This window comes from Ochotona curzoniae, unplaced genomic scaffold (genome assembly GCF_017591425.1).
Source record: "Ochotona curzoniae isolate NIBS_2020 unplaced genomic scaffold, NIBS_Ocur_1.0 patch60, whole genome shotgun sequence".
Classification (NCBI taxonomy): Eukaryota; Metazoa; Chordata; class Mammalia; order Lagomorpha; family Ochotonidae; genus Ochotona; species Ochotona curzoniae.
The window spans coordinates 546171-561196 of record NW_024467040.1 but is presented as its reverse complement, the minus strand read 5'-3'; the positions used below and the strand labels follow the sequence as shown (position 1 = coordinate 561196).

General features: G+C 39.9%; 1 protein-coding gene across 2 annotated transcripts; it reads right to left on the bottom strand.

Moving 5' to 3' along the window:
* Positions 1-5567: 5567 nt before the first annotated feature.
* Positions 5568-14661, bottom strand: LOC121168131 (peptidyl-prolyl cis-trans isomerase FKBP7). Of its 2 annotated transcripts, XM_040997931.1 has the most exons (5): positions 14345-14661; positions 13202-13353; positions 10445-10447; positions 7740-7870; positions 5568-5853 (listed from the first exon to the last, which is right to left on the bottom strand). In XM_040997931.1, the coding sequence occupies exons 1-5, from the start codon at positions 14551-14553 to the stop codon at positions 5692-5694; spliced, it is 657 nt and encodes a 218-aa protein (XP_040853865.1). In that variant the 5' UTR covers positions 14554-14661; the 3' UTR covers positions 5568-5691. The 2 variants fall into 2 exon arrangements, with proteins under 2 accessions (XP_040853865.1, XP_040853864.1); XM_040997930.1 differs by lacking the exon at positions 10445-10447.
* Positions 14662-15026: the final 365 nt, after the last annotated feature.

Below are 15026 nucleotides of genomic sequence, written 5' to 3'. Positions count from 1 at the left end.
CGAATAATGCCTTGCTCGTGTTTAAAGTGCAGTTTTGCCACAAGTCTTTCCTATATTACCTAGGTTTATTTTGATGAATCAAAAATGAACGTGTGTGGGCCTCACTTCCCCCCATCTGTGAAGTGGAGATGAGGACAATAGTGTCTGCCTCTTCTGAGGTGTGGATATTGGTTTGGGTGTCTCCCGAAGGCCCATGTGTTAAAACTTTGGTAAATGGCTGATGAAGTAAGACTGCAATCGTACACCATTTTTGTTGTCTAGAGGTGGCCTCATGGGAAAGCAGTTCCATAAGCTGGGGTGGCAGTGGGGAGCCCCCGGGATGGACCTGTGGGGGTTTTGTAAGGAGAGACCAACCTGATAGCAATGATGAGTGTCTTCCTTTCTCTCTGCTTCCCGGCTTGCTGCATGATTGCCCTGCAGCTTCCCTGCCATAGCCATGGAAAACCTCACAGCTGAGTCAGTGTGGCCTGCCTGATTTTGGACTGGGAGCCTTCCAAACTGTGAGCCAAAAGAAAAACCTCTCCTTTCTTCCTCAATAGCTTGTTTTAGTACTTCAGAAAGTTTTAAATATCAAAATTCCAATATAATTGTTTCTGCATGAATTTGTCACTTACCTTAAAATCATTTGTTGGATTTAGTGTACTGTTTTTTTTTTTTTTTAAAGATTTATTTATTTATTGGAAAGTCAGATATACAGAGAGGAGGAGAAACAGAGAAGACGATCTTCCGTCCGATGATTCACTCCCCAAGTGACTGCAATGGCCGGTGCTGCGCCAATCCGAAGCCGAGATCCAGGAACTTCTGCCGGGTATCCTGCATGGGTGCAGGGTCCCAAGGCTCTGGGCCGTCCTCGACTGCTTTCCCAGGTCACAAGCAGGGAGCTGGATGGGAAGTGGAGCTGCCGGGATTAGAACCGGCGCCCATATGGGATCCTGGGGCGTTCAAGGTGAGGACTTTAGCCGCTGGGCCACGCCGCCGGGCCCAGTGTATTGTTTTTTAGATAACATTTTACAGAGTGAATATTTTTTCTAAATATGTTTAATTAAAATGGATTTTATTTTTAATAAGTTTTTAATTTAACATTTGAGGCTAAGAAAAGCACACAAGTGGCAACACTATGTAGTTTTAGCTATTACCCTTGGTTTGATAAATGAGAAAAATGAGTTAATAATTTAACATCATTCTACATGTTTAATTGCGGTATCAAGTTAAAAGCACATTGTGCTCTGCGTATTAACTCCCTTTCCAAGTTAACGGGGTGACTGATACTGGGCTGCCGTTTTGTGATGTATATTTACTGTTTCGTCAGCCTAAAACTCACTACTATCATTCGAAAGTGAAGGCAGATAGGATATGTCTCTTTCCCTCTTTGAAAATGTTTAAAACATCTAATGTATTTTGTTCTGAAATATAACTTTCATCTATTTTGTCAGAAATATGAATTTTTCATCACAGATTGTGGCATGTGTTTGGCACAGCAGTTAAGCCGCATGAGATGTTCACATCCCATATCAGAATGCCAGAGTTCAAGTTCCCAGCTTTGCTAGTCCTTCCAGCTCCCTGCTCATGTATACCCAGGGAAGTAAAAGGTTGGAGACCCAGAGCCAATCCCTGGTGCCTCAGCTCCAGGAGCAGGCATTTGGGAAATAAACCAGTGGATGAGAGTCTCTTTGTCTCTGGCTTCTATATAATTTTTTTTTTAAAGAAACCTGGATTTTTCATCACAGCCTGGCTACCATCTATGGACTGAATTGTGGATAGAAGATCTCTCTGTAGCTATGAGTTTCAAATTAGAAAAAAATAAATCTCTTTAAAAATTTATTGCTTGGGATCCTGTGGCTTAGCTGGTTAAGCTATTACCTGCCATGCAAGCAAACCATTTTAGTGCCAGTTTGAGTCCTGGCTACTTTATTTCCAAACGAGTTTCCTGCTAATGCACCTGTAGAAGATGCCGCACATGTTTGTGCCCCTGTACCCATGTGAGAAACCAGGAATGAGTTCTATGCTCCTGACTTCTATCTGGCCAGGCCTGGCCATAGCAGCTGTTTTGAGAGTAAACGAGCAGATGGAATGTCTTTCGCTCTATAATTATTCTACATCAAATATATATTAATATAAATATATATATAATTAATTTATTTTTATTGGAAAGACAGATATACAAAAAGGAGGAGAGACAGACAGGAAGATCTTCCATCCGCTGATTCCCCCAAGTGAATCTGCAGTGGCTGGAATGGCCAGAACTGAGCCAATCCAAAACCAGGAGACCAGAGCTTCTTCCAGGTCTCCCACACAGGTGCAGGGTCCCAAGGCTTTGGGCCATCCTCTACTGCTTTCCCAGGCCATAACAAAGGAGCTAGTTGGGAAGCAGGGCTGCTGGATTAGAACTGGCACCTATGTGTGGTCCCAGCACATGCAAGGCAAACACTAGCTGCTAGGTTACCACATTGGGCCCATAAAATCTATAATTTTTTCAAAACAACATAAAAGTACTTTGTATGAAAAATCAAAGGATGTAAAAGTTAGTTACAATATGTAGATTATGGGATGATTTCCAAGTATATATACTTTACAGTATCTTTGTGCAGAGTATATTGTTTTAAACAAATATGAATATACTCATCCAAAAAGATTCTACTGACATTTAAAGATGGATATAGAGAAAGGGGACAGTTTTCGTTTTTTAAATATTTATTTTTATTGAAGAGTCAGATTTGCAGAGATGAAAGACCGAGAGAAAGAACTTCATCCACTGGTTCACTCCCCAGGCGGTCACAATGGCCAGAGCTGAGCCAATCTGAAACCAGGAGCCCAAAGCTTCTTCTGGGTTCTCCACATGGGTGTAGGGTCCCAAGGTTTTGGGCTCTCCTGAACTGCTTCCCCAGGCCTCCATCAGGGAGCTGGATGGGAAGTGGAGCAGCCAGGATGCACACCAGCGGCCACATGGGATCCTTGCGTGTGCAAGGCAAGGACTTTAGCCACTAGGTTATCAAGCTGGGCCCAGAAGGGAAATTTTTCAATACAAATGTAAGAATATTGTTATCAATTTATTTCTTGTTTTCATCATTCTTTATTTTTGACAATCTTTACATAACTTAATTTCAATAGAGCATTCTTCATGAGTAAAGGAATTCAATTAAGCAAATAAAAAACTTGAGTATAGGAGCAGGTATTTGGCCTGTCAAAGGGCCACGTGGGACACCTGTGTCCCACATCAGCATGCTTAGGGGTCAACCTGTGCTTTTGACTGTCATGGCTCAAATGGCTGGGCTCCTGCCACAGCTGGGAGACCTAGATTGAGTTCCCAGCTCCTAGCTTTAGCCCCTAGGCTTTGTGCATACTGGGGAGTAAACCAGTGGATGGGCTCTCCCTTGCTGTGTTTTTGTTCCATAAAGAAAAAAGAAGAGAACGAAAATAGAGTATAGAAAAAAAAGAAATTCTTGGTCCCTGTGCAATAGCCTAGTGGCTAAGCCCTCGCCTTGAATGCGCCAGGATCCCATGTGGGCTCCAGTTCTAACCCTGGCAGCCCCGCTTTCCATCTGTGTCCCTGCTTGTGGCCTAGGAAAGCAGTAGAGGATGGCCCAAAGCCTTGGGACCCTGCACCTGTGTGGGAGACCTGGAAGAAGCTCTGGGCTCCTAGCTTTGGATTGGCTCAGCTCCAGTCATTCCAGCTACTGCAGATTCACTTGGGGGAATCAGCAGACGGATCTTCCTGTCTGTCTCTCCTCCTTTCTGTATATCTGCCTTTCCATAAAAATAAAGAAATCTTTTTTTTAAAAAGAAGAAAAGAAATTCTTGGGCCCAGTGTGGTAGCCTAGCAGCTGAAGTCTTTATCTTGCATGTGCCGGGATTCCTTATTGGTGCCAGTTGGTGTTCCAGCTGCCCTGCTTCCCATCCAGCTCCCTGCTTGTGGGCTGGGAAAGCAGTTCAGGACAGCCCAAAACCTTGGGACCTTGCATCGACGTGGGAGACCTGGAAGAGGCTCCTGACTCCTGGCTTCGGATTTGCTCAGTTCTGGCCATTGCAGCACTTGGGGGAGTGAATCAGTGGATGGAAGATCCTCCTCTTTGTCTCTCTTCCTCTTTATATACCTCACTATCCAGTAAAAATAAATCTTTAATTAAAAAAAAAAAAAGAAATTCTGGGAAGGAAGAAAATACACAGGTAAGTTTTGTTGAGGGTCAGATTGTGTGGTACACCTATGTGGTACTTCTGTTGATTTCTGTGTTGCCCCTATATTTTAATTTTAAAGGTTTATTTTTTGATATGCATAAATTAAGGAAACAAAGAGCCTTGGTGGTCCAGGCTGCACCAGGCCAGAGCCAAGATTCAGATTCATTTGGGTCATGCATGTGGAGGGCGGGGACCACCCAAGGACTTGGGCCACATCATCTTTCTCCTAGGCATGTCAGCAGGTTCTGGATAGGAAGCAGAGTAGGCAGGACTTGCATCAGCACTCAGACATGGCAGTTGTCCCTGGGCAGTTGTCCCTAATGTGCTGTACCACATCCCCTCAAAACAATACATCTTATGTATTTATCTGTATTTGATGACATACACTGAATGATCACTCATGATTAGTGACAAGAATCCTACAATTAAGTGACATCGAAAAAGGGATACCTAGATAAAGGAACCAATAAGAAATTCCATGGCATCAGTTCAAAACAATCAGGATGAAAGTCAGGAGTGGTAGATACCCACAGAGGTCAAAAGGAGGAAGAGGAGAATACATATATAAATACCAGAAGAAGTGACACAGCAAAAGTGAAGACTTAATGCTTGGTATACGAAACAAAAGGTCTTTGGTCTGGTCAGGTATCTTTTTTTGTTGTTGTTATATTATTTTTTGGTATCTTTCAATATTTCACACTAAAAGAAATACCTAAGGCCGGAAGTTTGCACCAAAAAAGGCACACATTGTGTCAAAGTTCTCTGTAGACTAGTCTGCATAACCAATGTATTCTTGTATAGGTAACAGAAGAAGGCTGTTCAAGCCTATGGTTTTTAATCAAAATTTTTTTAAAAGGCAGAAAAATACATAAAGAGCTCCCCTCCACATTGATTCCCCAGATGTTTGCCACAGCAGGGTCGTGCCAAGCTGAAGCTGGGAGTCATAAACTCAGTGCAGGTCTCCCATGTGGGTGGCAAGGACTTCAGAGCGAGCTGGACCTGGGAGCAGAGTCAGGACTCCAATCTAGGCTCTGATGTGGGAAGCACGTGTCTTCAGTGATGTCTTAACTGCTGCACCAAATGCCTGTCCTCTATGAAATGTTAATTTCTGGGTCCATGCTGAATATTTAAAAAAACATGGGGCATTATAGCACTTAATATATTGAATTTGGATTATTTACACAGGTTGTTAAGATTAGAGTTGGGAAGATCTTACAGATTTTGATATTTGTGCTCTTGTATAACCTGAATGGGGGAAATCGTCCACTAGTACACAGAGGTCTATGAATATTTCATGGTGCTGCAATGTGTGTTCACAGAACGAAGCAGTAGGCAACACAGTCATCCTTTTCTGAAAGTTAACACTTGCAAAACAGTCTCACGTTTATTACTCCAAAATTAATATGTATTAAGGAGATCAAAATATCTTCTCATGGGGACAAATAGAAAAGACAACTTTGAAAAAAGTGTTATATATATATAAAATAGAGACTTTTTAACTGTAGCAATAAAACTCCGCTATAGTTCATCATGTTGGTATACGTTGTATTCCTTGGGAGAAATGAAGCCATCACCATTGTGGTCATTCTTCTTAAAAATGTCTTCTAAAACTGCATTCTGATATGACTCATCATGTGGTTTCCCATCTTTTTCAAATTCTCTTTTCAAGTAATCACTTATCTATAAGGACAAGATAACAGTTCTTTAATAAAATTCCAGTAACTTTGAGGGATGTTTACAATAATGAAACTCACATCCAAGGCTACTCTATAATTGATACAAAAAATTAAAGATATTTGAAATATTTTTAAAAATCTTTATTTTAAGAGAGACAGGTTTTCTTTTTCTTCTCTCTTTTTTTAAATTTCATTTTATGACACAGTTTCATAGCTCTGGGATTCCCCCAACCCTTCCGCAAACCCTATACCCCACATTGTTAGAGTAGTACAGATCATAGCCAGCAAGTTCAGCATTTTATTCTTCAGATAAATTCAGCAGTTTCATTGGGAAACCATCCTGGTCTGAAAGTAGAGCTGGCAGATTGTTGGTTCATTGGTTACTTCACAATATCTTATTGCATGTGAGATAGGCTGCTTGAGGTTGAGATAATATTACATTTTACATATACTGTTTTTCATATTGACATCATATCATCTTAAATTAAGGCAAACATGTGGTATCTAACCTTTTGGGATTGGCTCATTTCCCTTAGCATTATGGTTTCCAGTTGGGCCCATTTGGCCACAAAGAACTAAAAAACTCACTTTTTATGACTTTCATTATTGAATAAATAAATACAGATCAACATTTCTGTAATCCCTAAAATTAATGATTACATTGCATGATCAATAAAAGAGGATTAGCTTAGTATGCCACCTCCAACTTCTTTGTCTTATGAAATAAGGGTATATTGTCACTTATATGGTATGACTCATTGAAGTGTTATTTATAACTATGCTAAATGATATATTCATATAATTTTTATACTCTATTTTAGCTATCACAAGATAAGAGAAAACATGTAATATTTGTCATTTTGGGTTGGGCTTATTTCATTTAGCATAATGTTCTCCAATTGCATCCATTTTAATTGAAAATGTCAGGATTTCAATTTTTTACAGCAGTTAATATCCCAGCAATGTATATATAGCACATTTTCTTTATCCAGTTATCAGCTGATAATTAGGTGGTTCTATATCTTATCTATTGTGATTTGAACTTCTATAAACATGGCAACACAGATTCCTCAAATACTGATTTCCTTTCCTTCAGTCATATTCCCAGGAGTGGGATAGCTGGGCCATATGGCAGTTCTGTTTTTCATTTTCTAAGAGATAGGAATCTTCATATTGTTTGAATTCTGAGGAATCTCTATACTGTATGAATTCTGGTTTGCTTATTTGGAAAATTCTTCATTTCTGCCTTTCTTGTAAATAAGGAAATTTCATTGATGCAATATTTTCTGTCGGAAGTGTTTTTCTTTCAAGACCTTGTATGTATCATTCCACTGTCCTGATCTGCAAGATTTCTGCTGAGAAGTCTGTGGTCAGTCTGATGATTTTTCTTTATATGTAACTTGACATTTTTGTTTCATTTCTTTACAGTTCTCTTCTTGTTTTTCACTTTTTTCCCCATTTTTAAAAAATTTTTTGACAGTTTCTGGACACTTAGCTCTTTACCAAATGGTCTAACCCACACAATTCAAATCTTGTTAGCTCTTTTCAGCACCTCATGTAATCCTCATAGTGCTGTGGGAGTTATTGCACGATAAAAAATTCTCACAGTCCCACATGAAAAAGAGATGTGTTCCGGTGGTCTAGAAACTGAAGACCCTGTAGACATGAGCACTTTGGGGATTTTAATGATCCACTTTTAGGGTGGAGGTAATTGACAAGATGACTCACAAGTTTCATGTTAGAAAAACAATTTTCTTTTCCAATCTTATTTTTGTTTTTAGTAACCAGCTCTATAAAAGCAGTGATCAGAGTCCATGATAGTTGTTAGAGCTAAAAAATAATAGTCATAACACACATATAAGTTGTGATGAGAAATGAGACTGTACACACCTCAGTTTTGGAGAGTTGTCTGTCATTGTCTGTGTCCACCTGTTTAAATGTTTCAATGCTCCGTGGCCCTTTGGTCACAGCATAAAGCTCGATCTCAAAAATCAATGTTGCATCAGGTGGAATCTTGCCTTCTGTTATGAACAAAATTTAGGTATTTAATTTACATGAGGATTTGGTTTAAATATTTATTCATGCCAGCTATAATGATACTATGATTGTATCAATTAACATTTCTAGGAATTATTTTCTACTATTCAAAAAAATTTTGTGTTTTTTTTAACCTTAATTTCCCTTAAGCTTTAAAAACATTTTTTTTAGTATTTTTAAACCAAGTTAGTTCAAAGGACCTATAGAACCACTTTCCTTATGCAAATTAATTTAGGTCACTTTTTTAAATTTATTTTTTTATTTATTTTTTTTTTAAAGATTTATTTTTATTATTTTTTCATTGGAAAGGCGGATATACAGAGAGGAGAGACAGAGAGGAAGATCTTCCGTCCGATGATTCACTCCCCAAGTGAGCGCAACGGGCCGATACTGTGCCGATCCGAAGCCAGGAGCCTCTTCTGGGTCTCCCACGTGAGTGCAGGTTCCCAAACCTTTGGGCCGTCCTCAGCTGCTTTCCCAGGCCACAGGCAGGGAGCTGGAAGGGAAGCGGGGCTGCCGGGATTAGAACCGGCGCCCATATGGGATTCTGGGGCGTGCAAGGCGAGGACCTTTAACCACTTGCGCCACCGCGCCGGGCCCGGTCACTTTTTTTTAATACGCACCTATCATTATATGAGATGGTACAAAGAGAGAATGAATACATAAAAATATTTCAAAGTATTCAATGTTTCAACTGATTTCCAGAAAATGGTTTTATTTTATTCTGAAGTATAAGTAAAAAACAAGCATCAATATATCTTTCAGATTCTTTGTAAACATTAAAAGTTATTGTAATAACGGAGAAATCCAGTAACAATTTTACGAAGAAATTTCCATTCATAATAAAAAAGTTTAAATATGAAATTGGGTAATTCTCTTTTAACAAAGTTAATCTCTTTGCTGATGTCACAGATCATTCAGCAGCTACTGGCTATTTCATAAATAGACATCTCATTAAAATGAGCTGTGAGCTGTAGCAATGACTTGCTAAGAGGCAATGGGTAGTGTGTATCTCCAGTATATTTCCAGAGCCTCACATGATGCTTGAAATATTATAAGTATTTGGATATTGCTGAATGAATGAGCCATGGTGTTTATCAAAATAACTCTCCTTGGAAATATACATCAATTTTGTAAAAATGAAAGTTGGAGAAATCCTGCTAGATATTTATATACTCCAAAGAGAAAAGAGATTGCAAGACAGAACCAAAAAGAAGTGGGTTCAGTAATTTTCAAGCCAGTATATGTAAAAAGCTACTCAGACATCATATTTGTAATGTGAAAGTCCTACCCCAATGCACCACATAATACCTGACCTGAAAGTAAAAGACCTGGAAATTGATTCAATAATCACTTTTACAAAGCCCATTCCTATTTATTCAGTAATCACTCCTTTGTGACATAAAAATAACTTTTGACAACAAAGGTAAGTTCAAATTACATAAGAAAAATTTAAATTATTTAAATATGGCAAATATAAAGAAAAATGTGCATTTGCTATAGAACTGTGTTATTTACAGAAGCAGATAAAAGAAGTAGGAGTTAATGTAAAGAATCTGTACATACCACAGACATCGTTAATTAAAGCATTAAAAAGTCACATGCATTTCAAGACATGCAGGAGTGCTCTGTGACATGAATCAAAGACATTTCGCAGATAAAAAGACTTCTTCAAGTACTACCTAAAATAAAGTATAGACAAGTTACTTTAAAAGCTTATTTAATCAAGAATTTGGTCAAGTTATATATAGCCTAATTTGCAACTTTTGAAATAATCTAATTCAAGCTATTATAATGTATGTAAGGATAGCAGTTAACTATGTTCCAGTGAACAGACTTGTTTCCTTACATGTAAAATGAAGGTTTTTCTTTACATGCAAAATGATTCTGCTAGTGAAATTTATTAATTTTATATTTTTTAGAGATACTTCAAGTTGAACATGGAGCAGCCACTTTGGCATAGTAGTTATGATGCCAGTTGGGATACCTGAGTCAGAGTATCTCAGCTTGAGTCCCTAATGCAATTTCTATTCTAGCTTTCTGCTTATGCACCCTTTGGGGGGCAGCGAATAATGGTTCAAGCAGTCGGGTCCTTGTCACCCATATGGAAGATCTGGACTGAGATTGAGGCTTTTAAATTTAGTTTGGCCCAGCCCCAGCCCTAGCTGCTGTGGACATTTGAGAAATCGAATCAGTGGTTGGAAGATTGCTCTGTGTTTGTATCTTTCTCTGTCTTCCTCTGTCTTCCTGCCTTTCAAAAATAAATAAATAAAAAGAGTTAACATGAGCTTTTTGAAGTCAAAATTTTCATGAACTTATTTGAAAGTTAGAATTAGAGAGAGATCTTCTATCTGCCGATTTCCTCCCCAGATGACCAAAATGGCCAGAGCTGGGTCAGGTTCTTCTGGGCATCCTACAGTGGTGGTAGAGGCCCAAAGTCTTGGGCTGTCTGCTGCTGTTTTCCCCAGGCCAATAGCTGGAACTGGATTGGAAGTAAAGCAACTTGGACATGAACCAGTACTCATATGGGATGGCAGTGTTGAAGGTTGTAGCTTTACCTGCTATACTACAATGCTAGTTCTGAAGTCACACTTCTTGCTCTGGCAAGGGTCCAGTTTATTCATAGCTAAGTAAACTTTGTGGTCTTTGATATCTGAGAGTAAATTAGTTTAAGAAGAAGATGAACTAAGTGATCATTTAGCCTCAGGATGGTCACCTGTTGAATGTAAATATTCTAGGTAGACAGAAGAAAGGGTCCCCTAGTGGTGATAGAAGGAATTAAGGCATGCAATGAGTCAGCACAAGAAACTCTCAGGATGCGATAGAGAAGATGGGTTATTTTGCCTAGAGGTTTCTCAACATATACCATTTTTAGATAATCACTACATTTCAGTTTTTTTTTCTATGAACAACAAGATTTTCAATATATGTTCCGTGGGAGTTATTTTAATCTGACTAAATAATTGGCCAAAATAACTGAAAATGAAGCTGCAGTTAGTTGGAACCATTTCTTTATGACTTTCAAGTATCAGTGGGTCTGACTTAGTTACCCTGCAGGCCAATTTGGAGCAACGACTCCCTGGCTGCTACTGCAAAGAACAGATAGATCACTACTCCAAAGGATTAAAGCAACAGCCTCAAACAAGGCATACTGCTTTCATGAAAAATTGAGGAGTAATACCAAAATCTCATCATAGCAAACTTATTAGTAATGAAAAAAATATTTCAAATAAGTGATAGCAGAGGCCATTTAGAAACACAGTGAAAAGATAAAGATGCTTTCTAGATAGCTTCACACAGCAATAAGAAACAGGGTCTTGAGGCTGTAAGGTGAACCCGTCCTTTTACCAGGCTGCTCATCACTTCTTTCCCTTAAAAATTTCTTTTCTACTTTGCAACCCTTAATTGTAGTGATGTTTCAAATTTTAATTTTGGAAAAGTAGATGTACAGAATAAAACATTCAGGTTGTACAAAATATTAGACTCTAAAGAAATAGCTTTTCTCTCTCTCTTTTTTTTTGTTAAAGAAATATCTTTCTCACCCTTGATCTCCAGACCTCATTCCCAGAAATATTTAACATCATCCAATGGCTGAGGTTGTCATTGTAGGGACACGAGTCTGTGAAATTCCCTCAGGAATGGGCGCAGGGTCATTGCTTTGTGCTAAATTCCTGTCCCTGATGACCAAGACATTTATTCCTGGAATATGTATCTGTTCTCCTTTATTTTTAATCAATTGATACTGATGTTTCTATAAACTTTTTATTGAGTACAGGGTAATCCACTATATGAAGAAACCTTAATTCACCTAATTTCCTATTGATGAATATTTAGTTTCCAGTCTTTTGCAACAAACGAAGATAGTTTTTTTGTTGTTGTTGTTGCAGTGGATGTTCTTTTGCATATACCTTATGCATAGTCCAAGAAATCGAACTACTTGGTCAACTGCATTTTTACTTTCGATAGAAATGATCAGAGAATGACTTACACTTGCAGCATTGAAGCATGAGACTGCTTTTTTTCTCCAGGCCACCTTTTTCATCTTTGCTAATCTGATGAAACTAATCTCATTTTGTTTTAATTTCTTTATGAAAAAATTATTATTTTCATAGGTTTAAAGGCTATTGGTATTATATCAGTGGGCCATTTGTTCATGAACTTGGCATATTTGCAGTGATAGGTTACCTTTATTAATGCTTAGTCTTCCTTCATACGCTTCATTTTTCCTCATGTATGTGCATATCTAAATTTTCATATCATGTTGCTGTATGATTTTTAAAATAGGCAAGATATTACAGGTTTGTTTCTTCTACTTCAAGGCTTGTCTTGCATTGGGGATAATAGTGATTGATAGCTTATTAGATAGTGTTCTAGTGCTTTTCTTTACTAAATCAAATGTTTCAGTCATCTGAGATTTATAAATGTAATTTTGGTCCTATTATCTAGAAAGAAGTGTGTTTACACACATTTATGTGATAATTACACACTAAAATAAAAATGCTCTTGGTAGAACTACGACAATGCATGATAACTGTGGGTGTTGCTACCAAGTGAGGGAAAGAACTCTAATCCAAAGATACCATTTTCTTAATAGGTAAAAGAGACTGGGTTAAACTAGGTATAACTAAAGTTTGTTGGGTTCCATAGTTCTGTGATTACTTTCCCCTACGACTTACATAGTTCCATAATTATTTTCTCTATGATTTATTTTGTTGTTTTTAAGCTGTATCATCTTTATCTTGTTATTATAACTTATTTTCTTGAGTTTTTTGGTAAAATACATTTAACACGAAATATACCATCTTAACCATTTTCAGGAGCACTGTTCAATGGTGCGAAGTACATTACTTGGCCTGTCATCAGAACTCTTCAACTTGCAAAACTCAAGGTCTAAGGCCACTGAGCAAGCCCTCCACATTTCTTCCTTCCTTGCCCCGGCATCCTCTTTTCTTCTTCCGACTCTGGGAATTTGACTACCACAGGCACCTAATGTAAGTGGAGCTGTACACGCTCTCCTTTTGTAACTGACTAACTTAGCATAATGTCAGGGTTCCTCCATGTTGTAGCATGTGTCAGGATTTCCTTCATTTTTAGAGATGAACAATATTCCACTTCATGAATACACGTACATTTTTATGAGATCATGTCAGTAAACATGGAGGCTCTTTCCACTGTTTCGCTATTGTGAATGAGGTAAACGTGGATGTACAAATATGTCTTTTAGACTCTGCTTTCAGTTTTTCTGAATATAGACCCAGATGTTTGATTTATTTTAAAATATAACTAGAAAGAGAAAAAAAAAATGAACACCTTACCATAGCCTTCCTTTCCATATGCAAAAGATGGAGGTATAATCACTTTCCGCCTCTCCCCTGGGCACATGTCCATCATAGCAATGTCTAGGCCCTTTATGACTTGCCCAACACCAAGGACAAACCATTTTGGGTGGCCTTCATTTTGTGTCCGGCTGCAATACAAAATGATACTTAGATAAACTGATTTCAAGAGTCAGGTATTTATAATGTAAGATTAGTGTTCCCTAACCATCTCTTTTTCCATATTGGCACTCTTTTCAGGATCCTCTGGTGAGCTATTTGGCTCAGACTTCCCTGTAATTGTCAGAAAGAGGTATGGTTTGCCCAAAGCCAGTCATCAGGAGTCATTTCATTTTCTTTTATAATATTATCTTTACAAAAAACTATTCAAAAACTTTTTTATGACTCTCTAGCCCCTATCTGGCTGTCTGGATTATACAAATAAGTCATTTAACCTCTCAGGGTTTGTTCTTAAAAATGATGGGGCAGGGATAGTCTAAAAAAGGTCATTTAAATAGTAATTTACAATCATATCTTACTAAATTTTCCTGTTTTCTTCTGAGTGGGAAGAGCTAACTTTCCCCAGTCATATCTTTATAAGGTAAAATAGTACAAATGAAGAGAAGACATTCTTCCTCTGAGCAATCCATCAACAAAATCAGAACAAACAGCCAGGGCGGGGGTGGTGGCTGGGAGAGCAGGCATGGGGAAGGACAGGGGCTACAGCTCAGGTTAAGGGGTGTCACTGTGGCAGTGGCTTTGGGGGACCGAAAGTAGCCCTTAGCCTAAATCATGCTTCCGAAGGCCACAACAGAACCCTATGTAGTCAGTCTTCTGTAAAGAGATTCCGCTGGGGGAGCTGTGTTAACATCTTTACAGGCAGTCCGTTGATTTGGCTCTGGAGGTCCTAAGATAGTTGGTTAGATTGCGAACAGAAGGTGGCAGAGTATTTTTGATACTTTGTTGGGTCAACATTTTCAGTAATTTTAAACTTAATATTCGGTCTGTGGGGGAACGGCGATCTAGTCCAGTCGTTTTCCAATGGGAAAGCTCAACTCTGAGAGACCCGCGTGCGCTCCTGCTTGGGGGAGGGAGGCAAGGTTGCGTGCATCAACTGGCCGGGGAGCAGTGGACATCTCCTACCTGCAGTAGAATTTTGAGCCGTCTTTAGCCAAGTAGCCGTCGTAATGGGCATTTAGCAGGTCTCCCTTCTTGCTTGTCTTAGAACAGTTTTCTGGACGATGCAAAACTTCGATTTTCACATCCTCTGGGTTCTCCTCCTCCTTTTGTCCCTGAGCAGCGTAAAAGCTCCACAGACAAAAGAAAACGGTTAATCTGAGTAAGTAACGCATGGTTCTGAACCGTGGCCAGAAGACCCCCGCGTCCCCTAGCTCCAATCACTCGTTCCCCCGGGTTGCCCCCGCGGCCTAGTTACGACACGTGGCAGGCATTGTCCTACGTCACCACAGGGCCGCGCCCCGCCCCGCCCCCTCCTCCAGCTCACGGCCCCGGCCCGCCCCCGCCAGCCCGCGGCCACGCCCCTCCACGACCTCGACCACGCCCCGCCTCCTCCAGCCCGCGACGCCACGCCCAGCACCTCCAGCCCTGGGCCCCGCCCTCGCCCACGCGCTCCGCCCCCGCCAGCCCGCGGCCACGCCCCACCCCCTCCAGCCCTGGGCTCCGCCCTCGCTCACGCCCTCCGCCCCCTCCTCCAGCTCGCGGCCCCGCCCCGCACCTCCAGCCCTGGGCCGCGCCCTCGCTCACGCGCCCCGCCTCCTCCAGTTCCCCTCTTCCAGCCGGGCCTCGCCCCCCGGCCCCCGGCCCG